Here is a 22,385-nt window from a genome sequence, read left to right as displayed (position 1 = left end):
ACCCATTTCTACAGTTGGGTTTAGAGCGACCTCCGGCCAAATCAAATTTGTCTCCCAGTCAAGAAGGGTTTTGGGATCCATGCGGCCTGGTAAGGGCTCCCCATTTCTGGAAGGGTTGAAAGCCTTCACAGGTACCGGTCAGACCTCCAGCAGCTCGAGGTGCCACCCCTAGCCTGGACTCTATTTGCCAACCCCTGCTATAACAAAGTGCCGAGGTTTCACAGGCCAAGGGTGGATTTCCCAGCTCTGGCATGCTTACAAGCTCTGACAGGTCGTGGTCAGGGATCCTCCAAGCCCATGGTGCATTTCTCTGGGCCTGGGCTCCATTTGATAGGCTGTGGTTAAACAAAGTGCCCAGGATGGTCTTTCAATGACCCGGCAAGAGCTCACCAGCTTCCATTTCTGTCAGAGTTGATTGTTTTAACCAGGACCCATTGCCTTTATTAGAGCATAATTTATTTGTTTTCCATGGATCTCCATCTCTTGACTACTCTTGGAGTGTCTTCCAATTGTGATCCAAATTCTTTGAGGACTACTTCTCCTTTCCTCATCAGGGCATCTTGAATATATTATTGGGCTCTGTTCATGTAATTCAGCACATTTGGTATTTTTCCTTAGAGTTTTGTATTATGAAGATTCTCTTTTAATTGTTTCATTACATGACTCTGCAAGCTATTTCCTTGTAATCATTCAGCAGCTCGGAGGCCTTTTAGCCTTACCAAACAAAGATATATTCTTTTGCAGGTATGTGGATCAACCTTCTTCCAGAATTATCTCTCACTCCCTAATAACTTCAGCATTCCCTAGGGGTGTATCCACAGAACTTTCTTCATCATCTGTAACCAAACATACAACTCCTTCCATCCACAGCAAGACCACTGACTCATAGTCAGTGAAATTGCTCTCCCACCCTCACAGCTCCACGATTAAGTGAGGCCTCCCCCGAGCCCTTGCACTCTCGAGTGTTGGTGTTTGAGGCCCTCCTGCACCAGCAGGTTATACCTGCGCCTCATCCCTGATGGTCCAGTGGACCTCTGTCTCCTTCTTTCGCAACGCTTTTCCTCTCCTGCTCTGTTATACTCGTTTTTTGACCCTCATTTTATCTCTCCCTTTTACTCATCTTCTATCTCTGTCCCCCATTTTTCGTGCCTTTTTCTGTTTTTATTTCACTCACACTTTTCTCGCCTGTTTTTCCCCGATGCTGCTGCCCCCACGGCCCCTCCCACCAGCACGACCAGTGCAATTGGCCCAAGCCAGATCCCCTCCCCGCTCCCGCCTCCCAGCTGTCCAGCCCCCCGACCCCTACCTAATGGTGGCCACTGTGGGGACAGGCGAGCAAGACCACTGACTCATTGTCAGTGAAATTGCTCTCCCACCCTCGCAGCTCCACCATTAAGTGAGGCCTCACCCGAGCCCCTGCACTCTCGAATGTTGGTGTTCGAGGCCCTCCTTGTACCTGTGCCTCATCCCTGATGGTCCAGTGGACCTTTGTCTCCTTCTCTCGCTCCGCTTTTCCTCTTCAGCTCCGTCTTACTCATTTTTTTACCCTCATTTTATCTCTCCCTTTTACTCTCCTTCAATCTCTGTCCCTCACTTTTCTTGTATTTTTCCGTTTTTATTTCACTCTTTCACAATTTTCTCGCCCATTTTTCCCTGACGCTGCTGCCCCTGCAGCCCCTCCCCCCAGCATGACCAGCGCGACCAGCTCAAGCCAGTTCCCCTCCCCGCTCCTGCCTCCCAGCTGTCCAGGCCTCCCTGACCCCTACTTAATGGCAGCCGCGCGCAGCAGGTGTGCCGTTGGTGCGCCAAAGGCAAGCCCTTCTGTGCCCGTTTGCAACCAGCGCCAGGAATCCTGGACCTCCGCACCGCCAACACTACGACCCAGCGGTACTCCATGCACTCAACCTAGGCCGCAACAACAACTTCAAGCTAGCATCACCAGCCGACACCCACAAACCCTTCAGCTGTCACTGCTGCTATCACACCTACAGCACCACCAGGAACACGGACCCAGCAAAACCCGCCCGCAAGAAAACACCCAAACTGAAGACCCTACAATGCATTCTCCTCAATGTCAGATCACTCCATATACATGCCACAGAAATCTGGAACCTCCTTGTTAAAAATGGGATTTCTGGCTGGCTAGGGCTTGCGCCAAAGCCAGGCAGAAACCACCACTCTAGTCAGGGCTGGGGAGTTACACGCCAAAGATAACCCCTGCTCACCCCCTTGGTAGCTTGGCACGAGCAGTCAGGCTTTTCCCGGAGGCGATGTGTAAAGCGTTTGCGCGCGTACCCAGCAACAACACCCAAGGCCCACCATAAAGGAAACTCCACACAAGGTATTATATAAAAATAGCCTTTGTATTACCAAAACACATTAGATAAAAACACACTTTACAATGTGCCAACAGGCACGGGCAGAGTTTACAAGGGATTATATGTACAGGGGACAGGGCCACATGGACCACTGTCAGGAATTAGCACTTTGTAGAAATTAGCACTTAGAACATAGGAATAATGCTTTAGAACATAGCACATACAATCACTGTAGCACTAAATAACACATGTAGCACACGACCAGTAACTACTGGTAACAGGTAAGTACCACCTACGCAACCCTAACCACCTTAGGAAAATATTACGCAGGGAATCAGGACCTCACTAGTACCACCTGTACTAGGAGAAAAACAACCACCTAAGTATCACAATACCTGTAGGGGTCTAAGCACATTACACATGATGCATCGCAACACATTCAGAGGTGTAGGGAAGGAAAACACATGATGCATAAAATACATTCAGCGGTGTAAGAACAAGGCACATGACGCATAGAAACACATTCAGAGGTGCAGGTTAACACAATTGCGCAAAACTCACATAAGCCACCACCTGTGGCAGTCCCTAGGCCAACTGGCCTTGTAGGGGGCTAGGACGCCCTTTGTCCCAAAGTCAGGGCAAGATTGCGCAGGCTGCGCAAGCCCCCAGCGTGGAGGGGCACAACCTAAACGTTGCAGCTGCCCACTAAGTGCTGGGCAGCTGGGAAAAGGAGCGTGGGCACCACTGTGCCTTTTAAGACAAATATGGCATGCCTTGGAGCCTCCCTGGGCTCTGCCAAAAAGAATGCCCCCAAGTGTTGGAGTCCCTCTGGACTCAGCAAAGTGAAAGGCTGCCCCACAACGTTGGAGTCCTGCACAGGGACTCGAGAAATTATGCCCCCAGACGTTGGAGCCGGTCTAGGCTCTAAGCAAACAAGGGGGCCACCGTTGGAGCAACCCGCTGCCTTTCGGGGCCGCTCTTATCCGCAACACAAATGGCCCCGTATGTTGGAGTCCCTTTGGACTCTAGGACGATGCCTCTTTCCACACGGGCTGCCGCTGCCCACTGTCAGGCGGGGCAGCGGGAAGGGGGAGTGAGCACGGCGCTCGCCGGGCCCGGACTTTGCTAGGGGGGGGGCGGGCACCGAGAAGCGTGCCCCCGACACACCCCAACTACCCAGTGGCTGCGCTACGTTGGAGTCCCCCTCTGGGACTCAGGAACACCCCCAACACCACTCACCGGATTGCGCGGCTCCTTCCGGGTGGTTCCTCCAGCGCGGGGCTCTCCTCACTCAGGGGAGCTCCGCTAGACTCGGCTGGCTTCTTCCGCTTCATGGCAGCAGCGCGGGGTAGGCTCCCGTCCACTTCTCTTCCGGGCGAGTGTCCCGGGGCGCAGGGTAGGCTCCTGCCTGCTCCGGGGCTCCAGATAGCCGTGAGTCTTTGGTAGGAGGCGGGGTAGGCTCCTGCCCTCCTATTTCCTATTACCAGGCCGCATGGATCCCAAAACCCTTCTTGACTGGGAGACAAATTTGATTGTCCCGGAGGCCCACCCTCAGCCTGCCTGACTTCCGGTAAGCCCGGCCGTGGCGGTGATTCTCTCTGCTTTCTTTGAAACGCGGGGTGGGCTCCCGCCTTCGTATTAACGTCGAAATAGACAGAACTAAGCGGGGTGGGCACCCGCCAGAAAAATACTTAAGTAAGCGGGGTGGGCACCCGCCGATGACCACGGCAATGTCCCTGGCAGGGTGGGCACCTGCCAGGGGACTTCAGGATCGGCACAGAACGGGGCAAATGCCGGGTGGGCACCGACTGGCAGAAATAAAGCGCTCCTGGGCGCTAAAGGCAAATCCAAGCACTTCCAGGTGCTTAGGGACGCCAATAAACACAAAGTCCAGCAAAGTTCTCCCCTGCACACAGCAAGGCAGGGGTGGGGGGCAAGGCTGGACCCAGAGCCAGCTCACTGGGCCTCCAGGCAGGGAGGTAGTCCAAGTGGCGGTCCTCTGGTCCAGCAGCAGCAGCAGCCCCCCCCGCCCTCAGGTAGGATCCTGGAAGAGAAGAGATTCTGTGGGGACACAGCCCCATTTTTATACATAGCTTTCCTTTGTCTCAAGGTGCAGGGAAGGGGCGAACCAGTTACAACTGGTTCCTGAGCACTTTGTTTTGCTCAGCCCCTCTCCCTATTCAGAGTGCAGGCCAGGGTCATCAGTCGCACCACAGGGGGCGGAGCCAGCATTGTGTGGGGAAAACCCAGCCCTATTCAGGACCCAGGTGTACTCCTCCCACCCATCTAGCTGCTGATCTCCCTATTCACCACTGGGTGACTCCTCCTGACTCTGGGGATTCCCTAGCCCGTCACATGACCTCACTCAGCCAATCACACGACAGGCGGTCACTGCACACTTTACACTAATATGCCAACTCCTAGAAGTGGCACTTCCGCACATGACATAATCACGCATTATACATCATTGCGAAGCATTCGATCACACGAGTCCGCACATACCAAACTCGAGCCTGCACACCCCACGCATCAGGAACTACCAGGGACATATATATTCCCCATGCATTCCTATGGGAGGGCAGGCTTATCTCACCACATGCACTCAGAGTGCGCACACACTTTACTCTGGGACACAGGGAAAGTGCGCAGAAACCAAAAATCACTACCACCAGGTCACCAGTAAAAGCAAAAAGTTCAGGGGTGAACCTGCCAGAAGGGCCAAGTCCAACACTCCTCTACAGCACCACCCCGGACGTAGCATTCTTTTCAGAAACCTGGACCAACACCACCTCGGGACTGGACTTCGCCATCACCATTCCCCAAGGATACAAGATCTCCAGGAAGAACCCCCCACCTGCCCAGGAGGAGGAATCGCCATCATCCACAAATCCACCCTCCGCCTGAGCACACTCCCAGACGAGCCCACAGACCTGATGGAACACCTGCACTTCAAAATACTGGCCAGCCCCACCACCACCCTCTGGGGAACCCTCATCTAACGACCTCCGGGACCCCGTGGGCAATTCGCCAACTCCATCACGGACATCATCTCCCCCGCATGCCATCCCATCCACCAACTACACCCTGCTGGGAGACCTCAACTTCCACCTCAACAACCAACTAGACCCCAACACCACATCCCTCCTGGACAACCTCCACAACATTGGACTTCGCCAGATCATGATCCAACCCACGCACTCATCGGGACACACCCTCGACCCCCTCTTCAAAACAGGAAACTCCATCACTTTCAGCCACACCACCGAACTCCAGTGGACAAACCATTGATGCATCCACTTCACCTTCAGAACACCCGCATCCACAGACACCAGCACCTGCTCCCACAAAGAAACTGGACCAAAATCACTGACGACCAACTCACCTCCTCACTGAGCAACTCCACCCTGACCACTGCGGAAAACGACGCCCTCAACACCGCTGCCCGAACTCTACAAAGATGGATCACTGACAGCGGCAACACCATAGCCCCCCTCAAGAAGAATAACAACGCACACACCAAGAAGGCCTGATGGTTTACCCCTGAACTCCGAGTGTCCTGGTGTGCCTGCCACCACATCGAAAAGACCTGGAGGAACTCCAAATCCACAGAAGACCACAACAACTTCAAAGCCACCACCACCGCCCACCAGCAGCTCATCAGAAACACGAGGAAAACTGCAATTGAAGACAGAATCTCCACACACGCACACAACAGAAAAGAACTCTTCAAAATCATCAATGAGTTTGCGCAACCCACCAGCAAGTCGACTGACATTCCTCCTCACAAGACCCCTGCAACAAACTCAGCACCTTCTTCCACCGCAAAATCAAGAACATCTATGACAACTTTGAAGAAGATAACCAACACACGGAACCCCCACTAGCCATCCCTGACACCCTGAAGCCAATGATTGACAGCTGGCCAGCCCTCACCACCGAAGACACACTGAAGACGATGAAGTCAACCCACTCCAGGGCCCCCATGGACTCCTGCCCACACCACATCTTCAACAGAGCCGCCAATACCATCGCAACCATGTTCCGCCTCGCCATCAACTGCTCTGTGGCGAACGCCTCCTTCCCCGATGACTGGAAACACGCAGAGATCAACTCCCTCCTGAAAAAGCCCCCGGCGGACCCCACTGACCTCAAAAACTACAGACACATCTCCCTGCTCCTGTTCCCAGCGAAAGTCATTGAGAAAGCCATCAACAGCCAACTCGCCACCTTCATTGAAGAGCACAACATCCTTGACCCATCGCAATCCGGCTTCAGAAAAAACCACAGCACAGAAACTGCCCTCCTCGCCGCAACAGACGACATCCACTCCCTACTGGACAAAGGAGAAACAGTAGCCCTCATCCTCCTCAACCTCTCAGCAGCCTTCGACACGGTATCCCACCGCACCCTAATATGCAGACTCCACAACTCAGGTACCCGGGGCAAGGCCCGCGACTGAATCTACTCTTTCCTCTTCAGGAGAACGCAGCGGGTCAGACTCCCCCCTTTCCTCTCGGACCCTACACCAACAACCAGTGGAGTCCCCCAGGGGTCCTCCCTCAGCCCAACGCTCTTCAACGTCTTTATGGCTCCTCTCGCCCCCATTGTCAGAACCTAAGGACTCAACATTGTTTCATACGCAGTTGACACCCAACTCATCCTCTCCATAGTCAACAAAGCCAACGCAGCCAAACACAACTTCCAAGAAGGCATGGAAGCTGTCGCCAAATGGATGAAGAGCAGCTGCCTACATCTCAACACCGACAAAACAGAAGTACTCATCATGGGCCCACACCCAGATGCCTGGAACGACACCTGGTGGCCCCCTGCCCTCGGTAGCCCACCCACCCCCACGGACCACGCATGCAACATTGGAATCATCCTAGACTCCAAACTCAAAATGGGCCACCAGATCAACTCCGTCACATCCTCCTGATCCTCCGCCTCCTACGTAAGACCTTCAAATTGATCCCCCTTGAACACAGAAAAACCGTCACCCACGCTCTCGTCACCAGCAGAATCGACTACAGCAACGCACTCTACTCTGGAATAAACAAAAACCTCAGCAGCAAGCTCCAAAACATCCAAAATGCTGCAAGACTGGTCCTCAACCTACCACGACACTGCCACATCTCCCAACACCTGCGCATACTCCACTGGCTCCCCATTGAGGCTAGAATCACCTTCAAGATCCTCGTCCGCGCACACAAAGCCCTCCAAAACACCGGACCAGCATACCTCAACAGCCGAATCAACTTCCATGCACCCCAAAGAACACTACGATCAGCCCAGCTCTCCTACGCCGTGGTTCCCAGCTCCAAAAAGACCAGATCAGGAGGCCACTCCTTCTCCTTCCTCGCGTCCAGAGCATGGAACGCCCTTCCACTCCACCTCAGGCAAACATCTTCACTCACCATCTTCACGAGAAACCTCAAAACCTGGCTCTTCGACAGACCCCCTCCTTGATGGACTGGAACCTGCACCCCCCTCCTCTCCAGCACCTTGAGATCCTTACGGGTGAGTAGTCGCGCTTAATAAACCTGTCATTGATTGATTGATTGATCCCCTAGCAACTAACCTCTCCCTTTGCCTCTCACTGGCTCTGGACCTACTGCCTTGTGTTCACTTCAATCTCCTCCAATGATTATGCCCACATATTTATTTATTTATTTTTAGAGTTTTCTATAGCGTGAACAAGACCCAGATTAGGGTATCAGTAAGTGTAAAACATTTTGCAAAACAAAGCAGAGAAAGTATCAAAGCATTTTTAACAAGTTTCAGCAGGTAGCGTGGGCGGTAAGAGAGATGATTTGTTTGAAGCAGTGTGGACAAGTTTGAGTACAAGTAAGTCATAGAAGCAAAGGTGTCATTAAGGGGAGTGTAGAGAGAAGTTTGAAGTAGTGGACTGGAACAGTGCCTTGTGATATTCACATTTGTGGGACTAGAGTTCTCCATCAGAATTCTATCCCAGTGATGACCCAACTCATATCCTTCGCCACGTCCTGCAATTCAAAATGTTCCCAATGTTGGACATGAACAAACACTTTGCATTAATAGACCTAGAACTTTTTTTCAGGTAACAGAGGTGAGCAGGGCGAGAGACAGCACTGCTTCTTTCAACTCACCCATATAAACCTAAAAACAGAAATACACATTGCTTACCTGTCTAAATGATATTCTGGCACTTTAGGATCTTTGCTCCAGGTTGGTTCATTGTATTCCAGCAGATATTCCACCAACTCAGGTGGTAAGCAGCCGGCAGCTCCATTCTACTGTGATCTAAATCCCCAATAATCCTATTTTAAAATGAATCCTGTAAGGGCCGCCGCCGCATAAAAGGGGCCGTTTTATATTTGTAGCCATAGAAGAGTGTTCTTGTCCACTGTAAGGTGAACAACCTAAGAGCAGAGATAGTTGCCTGCTTTCTTAAAAGCTGCTGGCATTAGGCAATTACTAACTCAGGCAAATAATCACATAACAGTGCCAGGGAACGCATTATTAATTGTGTAATGTAGGCAAGGATGATTTTAAAAACAGCAAAAATGTGCCTTCAAATGCTTCGGCAACACCCATAGATTTTGACGCTGCCCAAGATTTACAAGATCATGTAAACCTGGGGAAGTGCCAAATCCTTATGCTACTGAGGTGATGCATACTGAGGAGAAGTTTCTTTATTACTTCTTGTTATTTCCTCTTTCTATGTGGGCTGCATTCTGCAGCCCACATAGAAGGGGAGAAAAACGCCTATTAGGATTGTTTCTGTGCAGGAAGGTGCCCCTTCCTGCAACAATCCTATCGACAACACAGGCACCCTTGCACCATGGTGTAAGAGTTATTGGCTCTGGCTGCTGAAACAGTGCCAGTGCTGGGAGAACGGCTGGGAGAAAGGATGTTCTTTCTCCCAGTGCTGGCACCATTTCGCAGCCTAGTGCAAATGCAGACACTCTTGCACCATGGTGCTTGTGTTGGCTGCAGGATTTTTTTTGTGCAGGAAGGGGCACTTTCCTCCACAGAAAAAATGCTAAAAGCCATTTTCCACATAGAAGGAGAAAAAAGCGAGAAGAAATAAAGAAATGTCTTCTCGTTATGCCTCACCTCGGGAGGAGTAAGGATTTGGTGCTTCCCCAGGTTTACATGATCTTCTGTCAAAGTCCATGGGTGTTGCGTGGGAAAACCCACTGCAGTACCCATGGAATGCCTCCCAAGTGCAGAGGCAGGTAGCACTGTGCTTTGCGCTGCCTTGTCTTACTCCATATCTATGAGATCATTCAAAGACATGCATGATAGCTTTGTGTGGCCTCATGGATATGATTTAATAATCTGCACTGCTGAAGCGTTACAAAAAGTGACACTCCAGTAGGACAGAGGGCTCGTAAATAAGCCCCTTAGTATACATTGAAAGGATTGTACCTTCTAAATTTGTACTAATAATGAGTTGAAAGTTTCATAGCAAATTCACAAGAGCATGTAAACGTATGTAAAAGAGTTCCCTGTAGTACAATTCCCCATACTCCCAAATGCTTTTGTGAACCAGGCCCCTTGAGTACAGAAAGGGCTGGACTTCCTTGTGAATGCCCAGACATAAAAAAGGAACTAAATGAAACCAAATGAACAACTGTTACTCTTCAAAACCTTAAACAGTTTCCTGAAGAGTAAGGGGCATGCCTAATTTAGCTCTTAAAAGATCTAAAGGTGTAAGACACTTTGATGGCTATGCTGGTCTTACAAATGGCAGATGATGTCACAGGTGTACATGGAAAGCTTGGCCACTTTTGTCAAAGTTAGTTTGTTCTGTGGGTGCTTAGATGGGCCACGAGTAGTACTAATGCCTGTTTATTTCATAAAGAAAGTTACAATGCTGTAGCCATCCACCTGGTTAAGAATTTTAATTTTTTTAATTATTCTACCTAGACTTAACTGTTTTCATCTTGGGTGATGTCAAAATGAAACTTTTTATACAGATGTCAATGAGGCACAAATTGACAGTTGAAAGTATAGTTGTAATAACTAATATTTTCGGATTATCAAAGGCTACATGACAACCTAAAATAATTTATATATTTAATTTAAATTATATTCATGAGAATTCTTAATCCTTAAGTTAATTTATATATATATATTTTTTTTTTACAAATATATTTCTTTTAAACATGACCGTGTTCATATGATTTATGCACAAATAGATATACTTTAATGAGTCTGCCCACTTACATCTTTCAAACTCACAGATTGAGGGGATATGAAGCAGAGAAAATGATATACAGTTTTTGTTCTATCAACATGGTCGCAAGCTATATAGCCTTTGTAATTGTTTTTATTTATCAGTCAGAATTCACAGATGATCCTTCACTTGGATTTATTGATGCTGGTATCACGTTTGTTGTCCACCCTCCCAAGGAACCGCCACAGTTTGATGGCTTAGGGTTATCGACCCCCATAGGGATGCACGCACATGCTTCAATCAAACAGCTCAAGGTAACTTATTTTTGTTGCTTAGATATCTATATTCGTTCATCTGAATTATGGAAAACAGAACTGAATGACTGTCGTATTCGTTTCTAAGGTTTCTGTTTGTCTAGGCTTTGGATCATGTGCTGCAGTGTTTGACGTTATAATCTCTTACTTGAGGTCTAAATTTAGCATCAACATCAGAATCCATAAGGGTTATTGGCAGGAATCAGGTTAGGCATTAGTTATGGATGGTCTGGAGCCGCTAGGGCACCTCGAAGCTTAGACAGGCAGGAGCAATAGAGTGCTAACTCCTGGGAATGCTCCCACTCACTTCCTGGGTTAAGGTCAATTCCAGGTCCGGAGGGGTAGAGCCTTATTTAGACTTCCTGAAACCTTTATCCAGTGCCTGGCAACAAGGTTCATGGTTGCATTATATTTTTCTATTCTCGCTATTGTTCGCACCTCTTTTGGCGTCATTCAATGTTTGTTGTTTTCCCCTTTCGGTCCCCTCTGTTTGTCCTAGAGTGCCCTCTTAATTCCTCCTTCATTTGTCCTCTAGGTTGTCTGTCTATTAACCCCTGTTTCATGTAGAGCCCCATTTGTGTGTCTTCAGCAGTCTTCTGGGACCTATACTAGATTCCTGGTCAACTTCGGGCTTGACATAGCATCTTTTACAGCTGAAACAGTTAAGCTTAACATCAGTTGTTACCTCTATGTTATGTTCCAGCTGGCATTTATATTGGCCCTCTGACCTGTGTCTTACAGCTGGTCTGATCTACTGAAGATTTATACCATCATGCCAGAGGGTGCCATTTCTCGAAAGACGCAACTTCTCGGAGAGTGAGCTCCATTCCTCGATTTCTCTTATCCCTTTACCCTATTTTTCCCCCTGTTGCTGTATCTGGCCATGTTTATCACTCTCTTGACCAGTACAGAGGCTAGGAGATGACAGGGGATTTCAGCCAATCCCCAACTCATAACCCTGTCAGTTTGCCAGGCTGAATATAGACCTGTCAGAAGTTTCCATTCAGATGATATTGCATCCTACTAACAAGACACATAAAGAGTTTTAAAGTGCTCAGCATGAGCAAGTTCTTCTCATGAGTTGTTTTAATCAACTAAATCATTTTTCAGCTATACCAATACCTTGTAAGTTAACAATAACTGCACAACAATTGATACAAATAATGCTGATAATGTGATTAGTATCCCAGGAGTGGACCGAAGTGCGATGGTCACCCTAAATTTGCTGGGGAAACTTGGAGGGGATCCCCAGAAATTTCAAAACATTATGTTCCAGTGTGAGTTTTACTTCTCATCCAAACCTCAAATGCTTAATAATAACACTTCCAAAGTTACGTTTGAACTCCCTTACCTAACGAACGCTGCCTCGATGCAGATTAATCCATTTATGTTAAATCAAAGTCCACTGTTGTCCAGCTGGATTCAATTCATGGCTCAAGTCTGCACTATCTCCCATCACAAACATATTACCATTGCCACAGGAATTCTGCAATTTTGTGGCTGTGGCGTTTTTTTGCATAATTCTGGATTTGCCGCATTTGCCGCATTTGCCATGTAATCCATCACCTCTGCATAATCAGCACAGGTTTGTTTCTAGCTCAAACAGATCAAAAGTTACAAAAAACATGGTGAAACATTTTCCTGCGCACTGAAGGCCTCTTCACAAACTTTGACTGGTTGTCTTTCAGTTGCTTATTGCTGTATTTGGATATTAAATTGGTACTAGTTAGGCAAAATCCTTTCCCAAAAGGTGTTATCATGTGTCAAAATAATAAGGTAATACTATCACAAATTGTGCCGCATTATGCCACATAATTTGCTTTTTTCTTGACATACCTTGGTCACCTCTGCTGCATAATATTTTCCTTCTCTGCAGCATAATTCCAGTAGCCCTGCATATTACAATATCAGCCCCTGTTGGTATACTGATGCTCAAGCAGGGAAATCGGGATATAGTAAATTACATCTCTCATTTACAACACCTGCCATCTGATGCAGTGTGGATAGATGCGTCTGTCGCTGCTGCCTTTTATCAAGGTCTCCAAAAAGCTCTCAAAGATGCCTTATCATTAGTGTTGAATTGATCTACTATATATGAGGCTTTTATCAACCTAGAACTGCAAATAGATGCCCAGAAGCGACTTCGAAGATCTGAGGCCATGTCATCGAAGAGCCAGGCCTAATAAAGTCCTGGATTGCAGTGGTGTTATGCCTCAGGCTGAATAACCCATGTGTTGGACTTGGCCCTTTTGGCAGGTTCACCCCTAAACTTTTTGCCTTTTCTGTGACCTGCTATTGACAGTTTTTGGCCTCTGCGCACTTTAGCACTGTGGCCCAGTGTAAAGTGGGTGCGCGCTCTGAGTGCGTAGGGTGAGATTGGCCTGCCCTCCCATAGGAATGCATGGGGGATATGTGTGTTCATGGTAATTCCTGGTATGAGAGGAGTGCAGGGGCGAGTTTAGTATGTATGAACTTGTGAGAATAAATGCTGTGCAACGGTGTGTGCAGATTTATGGTGACTGGTGGAGAAGTGCCACTTTTAGAAGTTGCCATTTCTGTGTGCTATGTGTCTGCCTGCCTGATGTGGAGTGCATGTCTGTCTTGTGAGTGACAGGAGCTGAGAGGTGTGGTTGACTCCAGGAGACAGGGTGAGCCAGCCCAGTGGTGAATAGAGAGATCTGTATCTAGATGGGAGTTGCATCTGGGACCTGAATAGGGTTGTGCCTTCCCTCCACAATGCTGACTCCGCCCCCTGTGGTGCATCTGATCACTGAACCGAGAGGAGCTGGGCAAAACAAAGTGCTCCAAATCCCCCCTAAACCAGTTCTGACTGGTATCCCCAAGCCCTGTGCTGTGACACAAAGGGAGGTTGTAATATAAATATAGGGGCTGTGACCCCATCTCTGTGTTGTGTTGTTCTCCTGTCTTGGGGGGGGGTGCTGCTGCTGGGTTCCAGGAGGAACCGCCACTAGGGACTGCCTCCCTGCTGGAGGGCCCTGTGAGCTGGCCTGCCTGGGCCCAGCCCTTTGCCCCCATTCATCCTGAAGGGCTTTTCCTGGACTTGGGACTTCAAGAGCCTGTGAGCGCTTTAATTGTCATTTTTGAGAAGCGCCTGAGAGCGCTTTACTTTTATTTGGAAGAGTGCTATATTTAAATTATTCCCAAAGGGAGAGAGCGGGGGTTGTGCAGCGCTGAGCGCAGCCCCTTTAAGAGGGAATCCCCATCGTAGTGATTCCCCCGTGATGCCGATGTAATTGCGGGTGCCCACCCCGCTTATGCTTTCTTTTATTTACTTTGCGGGTGCCCACCCCGCTTGTTTGCTTTTTTGAGAGGGTGCCCAACCGGCTTTATGTTTTATTAATTGAGCCGGTGCCCACCCCGCATTGGTCCAGTTGCTGAGAATCGAAGCCGCAGGCCCAACCCGGAAGCCGGGCGGCCTTGCCTGACTGAGGGCGGGGCCGGTGACGGGTGCCGGAGACTCACGGGCTCCATTTCCACCTTCCCCCATAGCTGAAGAGAGGGGGAAGGCAACTGAGAAGAAGACGGAAGCCAGCCCATGCGGAGCGGGGCTCCCTTGAGCATATGGAGAGCCCCGCGGTGTCTGGAGAGGCCTGACCGGAGCCTCAAGGGCTCCCAATGTTGAAGCTCCCGCAGCAAAGAGAAGAGAAGGCGCCGGAGGCAGAGAGCAGTGCCAGAGAGAGCCTACAGACCCGGTGAGTGAGGGCCTGTCCTGTGTTGGTGCCGAGTGAGGCACGGCGCCAGTCCTCAGTCCTGAGAAGCCCCCGCCTGATAGGGGGCTGCTCCAATGTGGGGGCAAGTTTATTTAGAGCCCCGTGGGGGTCCAGAAAGCACAGTGGTGCCGGTCCTCTTCTCGGATATTATTACAGCTGCCCCGCTGGACAGTGGGCAGCTGCAAGGTGGCGCATCTTTATGGAGAGAGCACCAGAGCAGCGCCTCTTTGATTATTTTCTACAGCTGCCCCGCTTGCTAGAGGGCAGCTGCAACATAGTGGGCATAGTTGTTCTCAGGGCACAGTCGGTGCCAGTGCTCCACATTTGAGTTTCACAGCTGTAAAGCACTTAGTGACAGCTGCAACGTTTAGGTCTGCGCATTTGTGCACCTTTTGCGAGATTGCTGCATTGGCAGCCTCCAGCCCTGACACTTTGGGACAGAGGGTATTGGAGCCCCAGCAACAGGCCAGTCGGCGAGGGGGTCAGATGAGTATTGATAGAGCGCTAGGCCTCAAGGTGATGCCCCGGGTGTTTATGTGATGGTGCTCATGCTTACAGGTATTGCCTAATGGATTTATGCTTGTGAGGCCTACTGTGATGCCTATTGCGCAATGCGTTCTCCTAATATGTTTTATGCCTAATGTGATAATGCTGAGGTCATTATTGTACCAGTAGTTACTGGTTTTGCTCTACATTTACTATATGTGCTACAATTACTGGTTGTGTTCTACGGTTATGATAAATCTTACTTTTACTATTTCTACTAAGTGATGATTCTGACAGTGGTCCATGTGGCCCTGTCATGTGTATATTATCCCCTGTAAATATTGCCCAGTGTCAGTTGGCACAGTGTATATTGTGTGATTACTATCTAATGTGTTTTATGATAATACAAAGGCTATTGTTTATATAACGTTGTGTGGAGTTCCTTTTGTGGTGTGCCTAGTGTGTTGCTCCTGTGTGGGTGTTGCGCAAACGCTTTACACATTGCCTCCGGGATAAGCCTGACTGCTCGTGCCAAGCTACCAAGGGGGTGAGCAGGGGTTATCTTTGGCGTGTAACTCCCTTGCCCTGACTAGAGTGGTTGTCTCTGCCTGGCTTTGACGCAAGCCTTATCCAACCAAAGATCCCATTTCTAACACCATGCAGATTGGGGAATCACAAAAGGTCTTGTCAAAAGTAGCAAGAGAATGCTGCAGGAAGGCGGATCTGTGTATATACAATAAAAGGACTTGACATCTGGTGAGAGCCTTTCCTCTGCACCAGTGAAATTACCCAGCTTGTCCATGAATGACAGATCTAGGATTGGCTGACGAGTACATTATCCGTGATGGTCCTTGCCTTGGTAGATTCCAGAGCATTTAGTTGTTTTATGAATAATCAGTTTTGGGTGGGATTCCAGATTACTATCAGGGAAAAAAGTGTTAAAGAAGAGGTACAAGTAATATATGGCACTTCTCTCAGTTTGAAACAGTACGTTTTGAGACCTTTTTTATTACTAATAGCTGCACTTTTTCTATTGCCCTCAACATCACATGGCTTAGAAATCATAGCTCTGACTATAATACTAATATGGAAATAATCACCTTTAACCCATTGTACCTTAATACCCATTGCTTTCAAACAAACAGCCACTGAAAAGCCTCGGGCCTAATACACAACCAGCATTTTGTAGTACGTTTTGTAGTACTGAAATAGTACTCCAAATGTACTACAAAAAGCTGTTGAAAAACTGCTCTTTTAAAGTACTACTGCAAACAAACAATAGTGAGTCCAGAACCACACTTGGTCAGCCACTGCTACTGCAAACAATTCCCATAGAAAATAAAAATTATAAAATATTAATGGTTGGTTTCCCATAGGAAATAATGTTAAACTAATTTTAATTACACAATTACATTTTTTATATATATATATATATATGTATATATATATATATATTAGCTACTGGCGGTCGCCAGTAGATAGTTATAGTTAGGACCGAGTTTCCATAGGAAATCTCAAAATTCTATTTTGAATAACTTTGGCGCCGGTTGATGAATCCTCGCGAAATTTTCAAAACTAATGGGGCGCTCCGCTCAACTCCTACCCTGAAAAGTCTCTGGGTGATTCGTCGAGCGGGGGCCGAGAAAAAAGGGGGGGTCCCAAAACGCGTTTTCTCCATGCATTTTCCCATAGGACCTTTAGTCGAAGGTACAGCCCGAACGGCTGAACAGAATTACTTGAAATTTGGCAGAGAGGTAGTCCTCAGGTCAGGCATGTGCCTTTTGCATATATGGAGTCAATCTGTTCAGTAGTTCCCGAGAAAATTGCAGTTAAAAGTACATAAATATCTATAAGCGCGCACCGTGCGTGCACCGTGCGCGCACCTTTACGTACGCGAGCGTAATTCTGATTGGTGGTTACATGTCAGTCAACGTTCGAATCGGTCGAAATCAGGAAGTGTCGGCCGCCATTTTGTTTGTTTTGGGTGCGACACTGAAAAAGAGAGGTGGCGAACGTGAAAAGGGGGCAGGGTAGAGAGTTCCTGACCCCCTAGCCTTTGTCAGGGGCTCCCTGAAGGACCCCGAAGGGTGAAAAAAACATTATAATTTGTTTTTTAAAAATCGCGGGGTGCGCGCACGGCGAAAAACCTTAAAAAAATAAATATATATAATAATACATACATAACTTAGCATTTAAAAAACCGTACAAATTCTTAAAAAACCATAGGTTTCACACACGTTATAGTTAGGAATTAGCATTTAAAAAACCTTGCAAATTCACTTAAAAAACCATAGGTTTCACACATGTTATAGTTAGGTGGACATATCACTCGTAAAAAAACAATGAAATTCCCCCGTTATAGTTAGTTCAGATAACTATAACTCGCGCGACTGCCACTCTATCACAAGGATGATGTCATCAGTGATGTCATGAGTGATGCCACTGACCATGTTATGAGTGATGTAATATGTGAAGTCATCAGCAGTGGATTGCTGGCGCGCGAGTTATAGTTATCTGAACTAACTATAACGGGGGAATTTCATTGGTTTTTTACGAGTGAAATGTCCACCTAACTATAACATGTGTGAAACCTATGGTTTTTTAAGTGAAAACATATATATATATATATATATATATATATATATATATATATATATATATATATATATATATATAATGTGACCAAGACCACGGATGTGGTCGAAACGCGCTGTCCTTGTCTGCATCTTTGCAATTAATTTCCTGCAACCTTGATCATGTGGGCTCGAGCAATCTTTATTTTCGAATTTCTGGTCCTCGTATATATATATCTATTACCTACTGGCGGTCGCCAGTAGGTAGTTATAGTTAGGACCACGTTTCCATAGGAAAACCTCAACATTCTATTTTGAATAACTTTGGCGCCGGTCGACGAATCCTCGCGAATTTCTCAAAATAGGTGGGGCGCTACGCTCCGCTCCTACCCTGAAAGTCTCGGGGGGATCCGTCAAGCGGGGGCTGAGATAAAAGGGGGGTCCCAAAACGCGTTTTTCCCATGCATTTTTCCATAGGACCTTTAGAACGAGCTACAGCCCGAACGGCTGAACAGAATTACTCAAAATTTGGCAGAGAGGTAGTCCCTAGGTCAAGGAAGTGCCTTTTGTAGGTTTGGTGTAAATCTGTTCAGTAGATTCTGAGAAAATAGCCTTTAAATCAATATATATATCTGAGCCCGCTTACGGTACGCTTACCGTACGCTTACGGTAAGCGTACGGTGGCGTGCGCGAGCGCGATTCTGATTGGCTCTTAGATCTTAGTAAACATTCGAATCGGCCGAAACCAGGAAGCGGCGGCCGCCATTTTGTGTATTTCACTCTGAAAAAAAAAGTGAAAACAAGGAAAGGGGGCAATGAGGAGAGTTACAGACCCCCTAACATTTGTAAGGGGGTCAAAGAAGGACAGAAAAGTACAAAAAAAACATTTATTGATTTTAAAAAAAATCACGGGGTACGCGTACGGTAAGCTTACGGTAAGCGTACGGTAAAAAAATAAAAATAAATAAATGAAAAGCAGATTTAAGAGTTTAGATATTAGGGAGCTCTAAAAACTGCGTAAAGTGGGCGTGCGGTGCGCGAAGCGCACCGCGTGCTTACTGTGCGCGCACGGTGCGCGAAGCGCACCGTGCGCGCACGGAACGAACTGCGTTAAGTGGGCGCGCACGCCACGAATGGCGTAAAGTAACTTAGCATTTAAAAAAACGTACAAAATCACTGAAAAAACCATAGGTTTCACACACGTTATAGTTAGGAATTAGCATTTAAAAAACCTTGCAAATTCACTGAAAAAACCATAGGTTTCACACATGTTATAGTTAGCGGAAATTTTACTGATAAAAAACCAGTGAAATTCCCCCGTTATAGTTAGTGCAGGCAACTATAACTCACGCGACCGCAATCCTCTGCTGATGCTAATACTGTATTTAGACACTTATTTGCCCATGTCTTCTTCCATACATTTTTAGCTATACATATATTACAAATATTTTTTTTTCATAAAGACACATATGCCATCAGCAAAAGATTGCGGTCGCGTGAGTTATAGTTGCCTGCACTAACTATAACGGGGGAATTTCACTGGTTTTTTATCAGTAAAATTTCCGCTAACTATAACATGTGTGAAACCTATGGTTTTTTCAGTGAATATATATATATATATAGATTCACTGAAAAAACCATAGGTTTCACACATGTTATAGTTAGCGGAAATTTTACTGATAAAAAACCAATGAAATTCCCCCGTTATAGTTAGTGCAGGCAACTATAACTCACGCGACCGCAATCCTCTGCTGATGCTAATACTGTATTTAGACACTTATTTGCCCATGTCTTCTTCCATACATTTTTAGCTATACATATATTACAAATATTTTTTTTTCATAAAGACACATATGTCATCAGCAGAAGATTGCGGTCGTGTGAGTTATAGTTGCCTGCACTAACTATAACGGGGGAATTTCATTGGTTTTTTATCAGTAAAATTTCCGCTAACTATAACATGTGTGAAACCTATGGTTTTTTCAGTGAATTTGCAAGGGTTTTTTAAATGCTAATTCCTAACTATAACGTGTGTGAAACCTATGGTTTTTTCAGTGAATTTGTACGGTTTTTTAAATGCTAAGTTACTTTACGCCATTCGTGGCGTGCGCGCCCACTTAACGCAGTTCGTTCCGTGCGCGCACGGTGCGCTTCGCGCACCGTGCGCGCACAGTGAGCACGCGGTGTGCTTCGCGCACCGTGCGCCCACTTTACACAGTTAGTGCCATGCACGCACGGTGGGCACGCGGTGCGCTACGCGCACCGCGTGCCCACGTTACGCTAGATGGGCCATGTACGCACGATGCGCTTCGCGCACCGTGCGCACATGGAGGACATATGATGCACTTCGTTTTGAAAGGTAATATTTTAATTTTTCGTATATTTTATAAGCCATGCACAAATGGTGCCCTTCGGGCACCATTTGCACACGGGGTGGAGAGAGTGTGGATAATTTTTTTTTTTATTATTTTTTTTTTAAATATTTTAGTTTATCTCAGGTGTAATAAGCCATGCACAATTGGTGCCCTTCGGGCAGCAATTGCACACGGGGTGGAGAGAGTGTGGATAATTTTTTTTTTTTTTAAATTTTTTACTGTACGCGTAATCGGCGAAATTACCGAAAAAATAAAAATTCCGTTTTTGGCCTTGGGGGATCTTTGGGGACTCCCTCAACATGGCTATGTGTGTGGGAGCTGTCTAAACAGCCCCTTTACATGTTTTTGGGCTTTATATTTTAAAAATCACTCTCAGTGCGAGAGAGAAAATGGCGGCCGCCGCTTCCTGGTTTCGGCCGATTCGAATGTTTACTTAGATCTAAGAGCAAATCAGAATCGCGCTCGCGCACGCCACCGTACGCGTACGGTAAGTGTACCGTAAGCGCACCGTAAGCTGGCTCAGATATATATATTGATTTAAAGGCTATTTTCTCAGAATCTACTGAACAGATTTACACCAAACCTACAAAAGGCACTTCCTTGACCTGAGGACTACCTCTCTGCCAAATTTCTAGTAATTCTGTTCAGCCGTTCGTGCTGTAGCCCTGTCTAAAGCTCCTATGGAAAAATGCATGGGAAAAACGCGTTTTGGGACCCCCCTTTTATCTCAGCCCCCGCTTTACGAATCCCCCCGAGACTTTCAGGGTAGGAGCGGAGCGTAGCGCCCCACCTATTTTGAAAAATTCGCGAGGATTCGTCGACCGGCGCCAAAGTTATTCAAAATAGAATGTTGCGGATTTCCTATGGAAACGTGGTCCTAACTATAACTACCTACTGGCGACCACCAGTAGGTAATATATATAGATATATATAGATATATATATATATATATGCACTTGCCAGCTTCGTCCTCGTTTTCAAACAAAGTAAAGCACTCCCGGGGGGGTCGTATCATCTCATCTTTAATCAGCAGGTAAACAAAACAGACGCGTTTCGGTGATTCCTTCGTCAGTGTTTGAGTTACGGGCGCCGCACCTCAATGTGAGCATTGCAATAATGATTACTAGCATCTATGCATCGACGTACCATGAATAACGTGAGGGCATGTAGCTATTTAGCATATTGTAAATATCTGTACAAAGAACTTTGACTTTATGTACATTATTTGCTGAAATTATTTTATAAATTACCCAGCAATGGAATGAATTGTGATAACGGATGGGAATGTTTCATGATAGATTGATTGTTTCAAGATGGCCGCTGCGTTAAACGCAATAGCAAGGCTAAAGTTAACCGTCATTTATGTTGTTGTTGCATGAGTGACGTAAAATGAATTTAAATGCGTCCTCGCGGCGCCCGTAACTAAAACACTGACGAAGGAATCTCCGAAACGCGTCTGTTTTGTTTACCTGCTGATTAAAGATGGGATGATACGACCCCCCCGGGAGTGCTTTACTTTGTTTGAAAACGAGGACGAAGCTGGCAAGTGCACATATTACAAACGTGGGGCACCACCACGTAAAAGCACCCGTCTACGAGTGCCCTGGCTCTTCGGTGCAAACCTGGTAGCGTGATTGATATATATACATATATATATATATATATCATGTGAACAAGGGCGCCTAAGCCCGAAACGCGTCATCTGTTGACTGCTGCTAGGTTTTAAATAAACATCTTGCCTGGAAAAAAGAAGTGGTTCGTTTCTCTTTCTTCGCTGCCGAGGCTTTGGTAGAAGTGGAAGGAGTGTTGTTTGCGATATATATATATATATATATATATATATATATATATATATATATATATATATATATATATATATATATATACACACACACAAGACAACCTCATCGTCCCACCAAAAGTGCACCAGAAGCTGCATTTGCAGAGTGGTGTAAAAAGGGGCATGGCTACGCAGCTCTGTGGCGGATACTAGAGGTACCTGGTGGGCTAGTTGCCCCCCAGGGACCCTCAGGATTGAAGGGGACTTAATCCCCCAATTTACAACGTGCCAGGGGGTGTATTTGCACACTTGTTATATCAGGCCCTGCCCCACTGTGCAAACGCGCCCCCTGGCGCGTTGTAAGTTGGGGGGATTAAGGCCCCTTGAATCCTGAGGGTCCTTTGGGGCCAACTAGCCCACAATGTACCTCCAGTAAGCGCCTAGAGCTGCATTGCAGAGAGGTGTACAAAGGGGCGTGGCCTCGGACCACCTGTAGGAGAGTAGGATCTGTTTCACATGGGTACCCCACTTTTTGCTGGTGTTTCAGTGTTTTTCGACCTTAGTCTGGCTGTGGCCCTGCTAATCAGGACCATAGCCTAGCTGCTTCCTCTCTAAAATGGTTTCCATGTAATTGGATTCTGGAGTGC

The 22,385-nt window shown here is 47.1% G+C and overlaps 1 protein-coding gene across 1 annotated transcript in view; it reads left to right on the top strand.

The window, feature by feature from the left end:
- ASIC5 (acid sensing ion channel subunit family member 5) overlaps positions 1–22,385 on the top strand; it is a 612,782-nt gene that overhangs the window by 253,444 nt on the left and 336,953 nt on the right. Inside the window, exon 5 of the mRNA XM_085641714.1 lies at positions 10,644–10,793. Coding sequence (XP_085497840.1) covers positions 10,644–10,793 — 150 coding nt within the window. The remainder of the gene's footprint in view (positions 1–10,643; positions 10,794–22,385) is intronic.

This window comes from Triturus cristatus, chromosome 2_2 (assembly GCF_964204655.1).
Source record: "Triturus cristatus chromosome 2_2, aTriCri1.1, whole genome shotgun sequence".
Lineage (NCBI taxonomy): Eukaryota > Metazoa > Chordata > Amphibia > Caudata > Salamandridae > Triturus > Triturus cristatus.
Note: the sequence above shows the minus strand (reverse complement) of the source record. Positions and strands in the feature narration are given on the sequence as shown.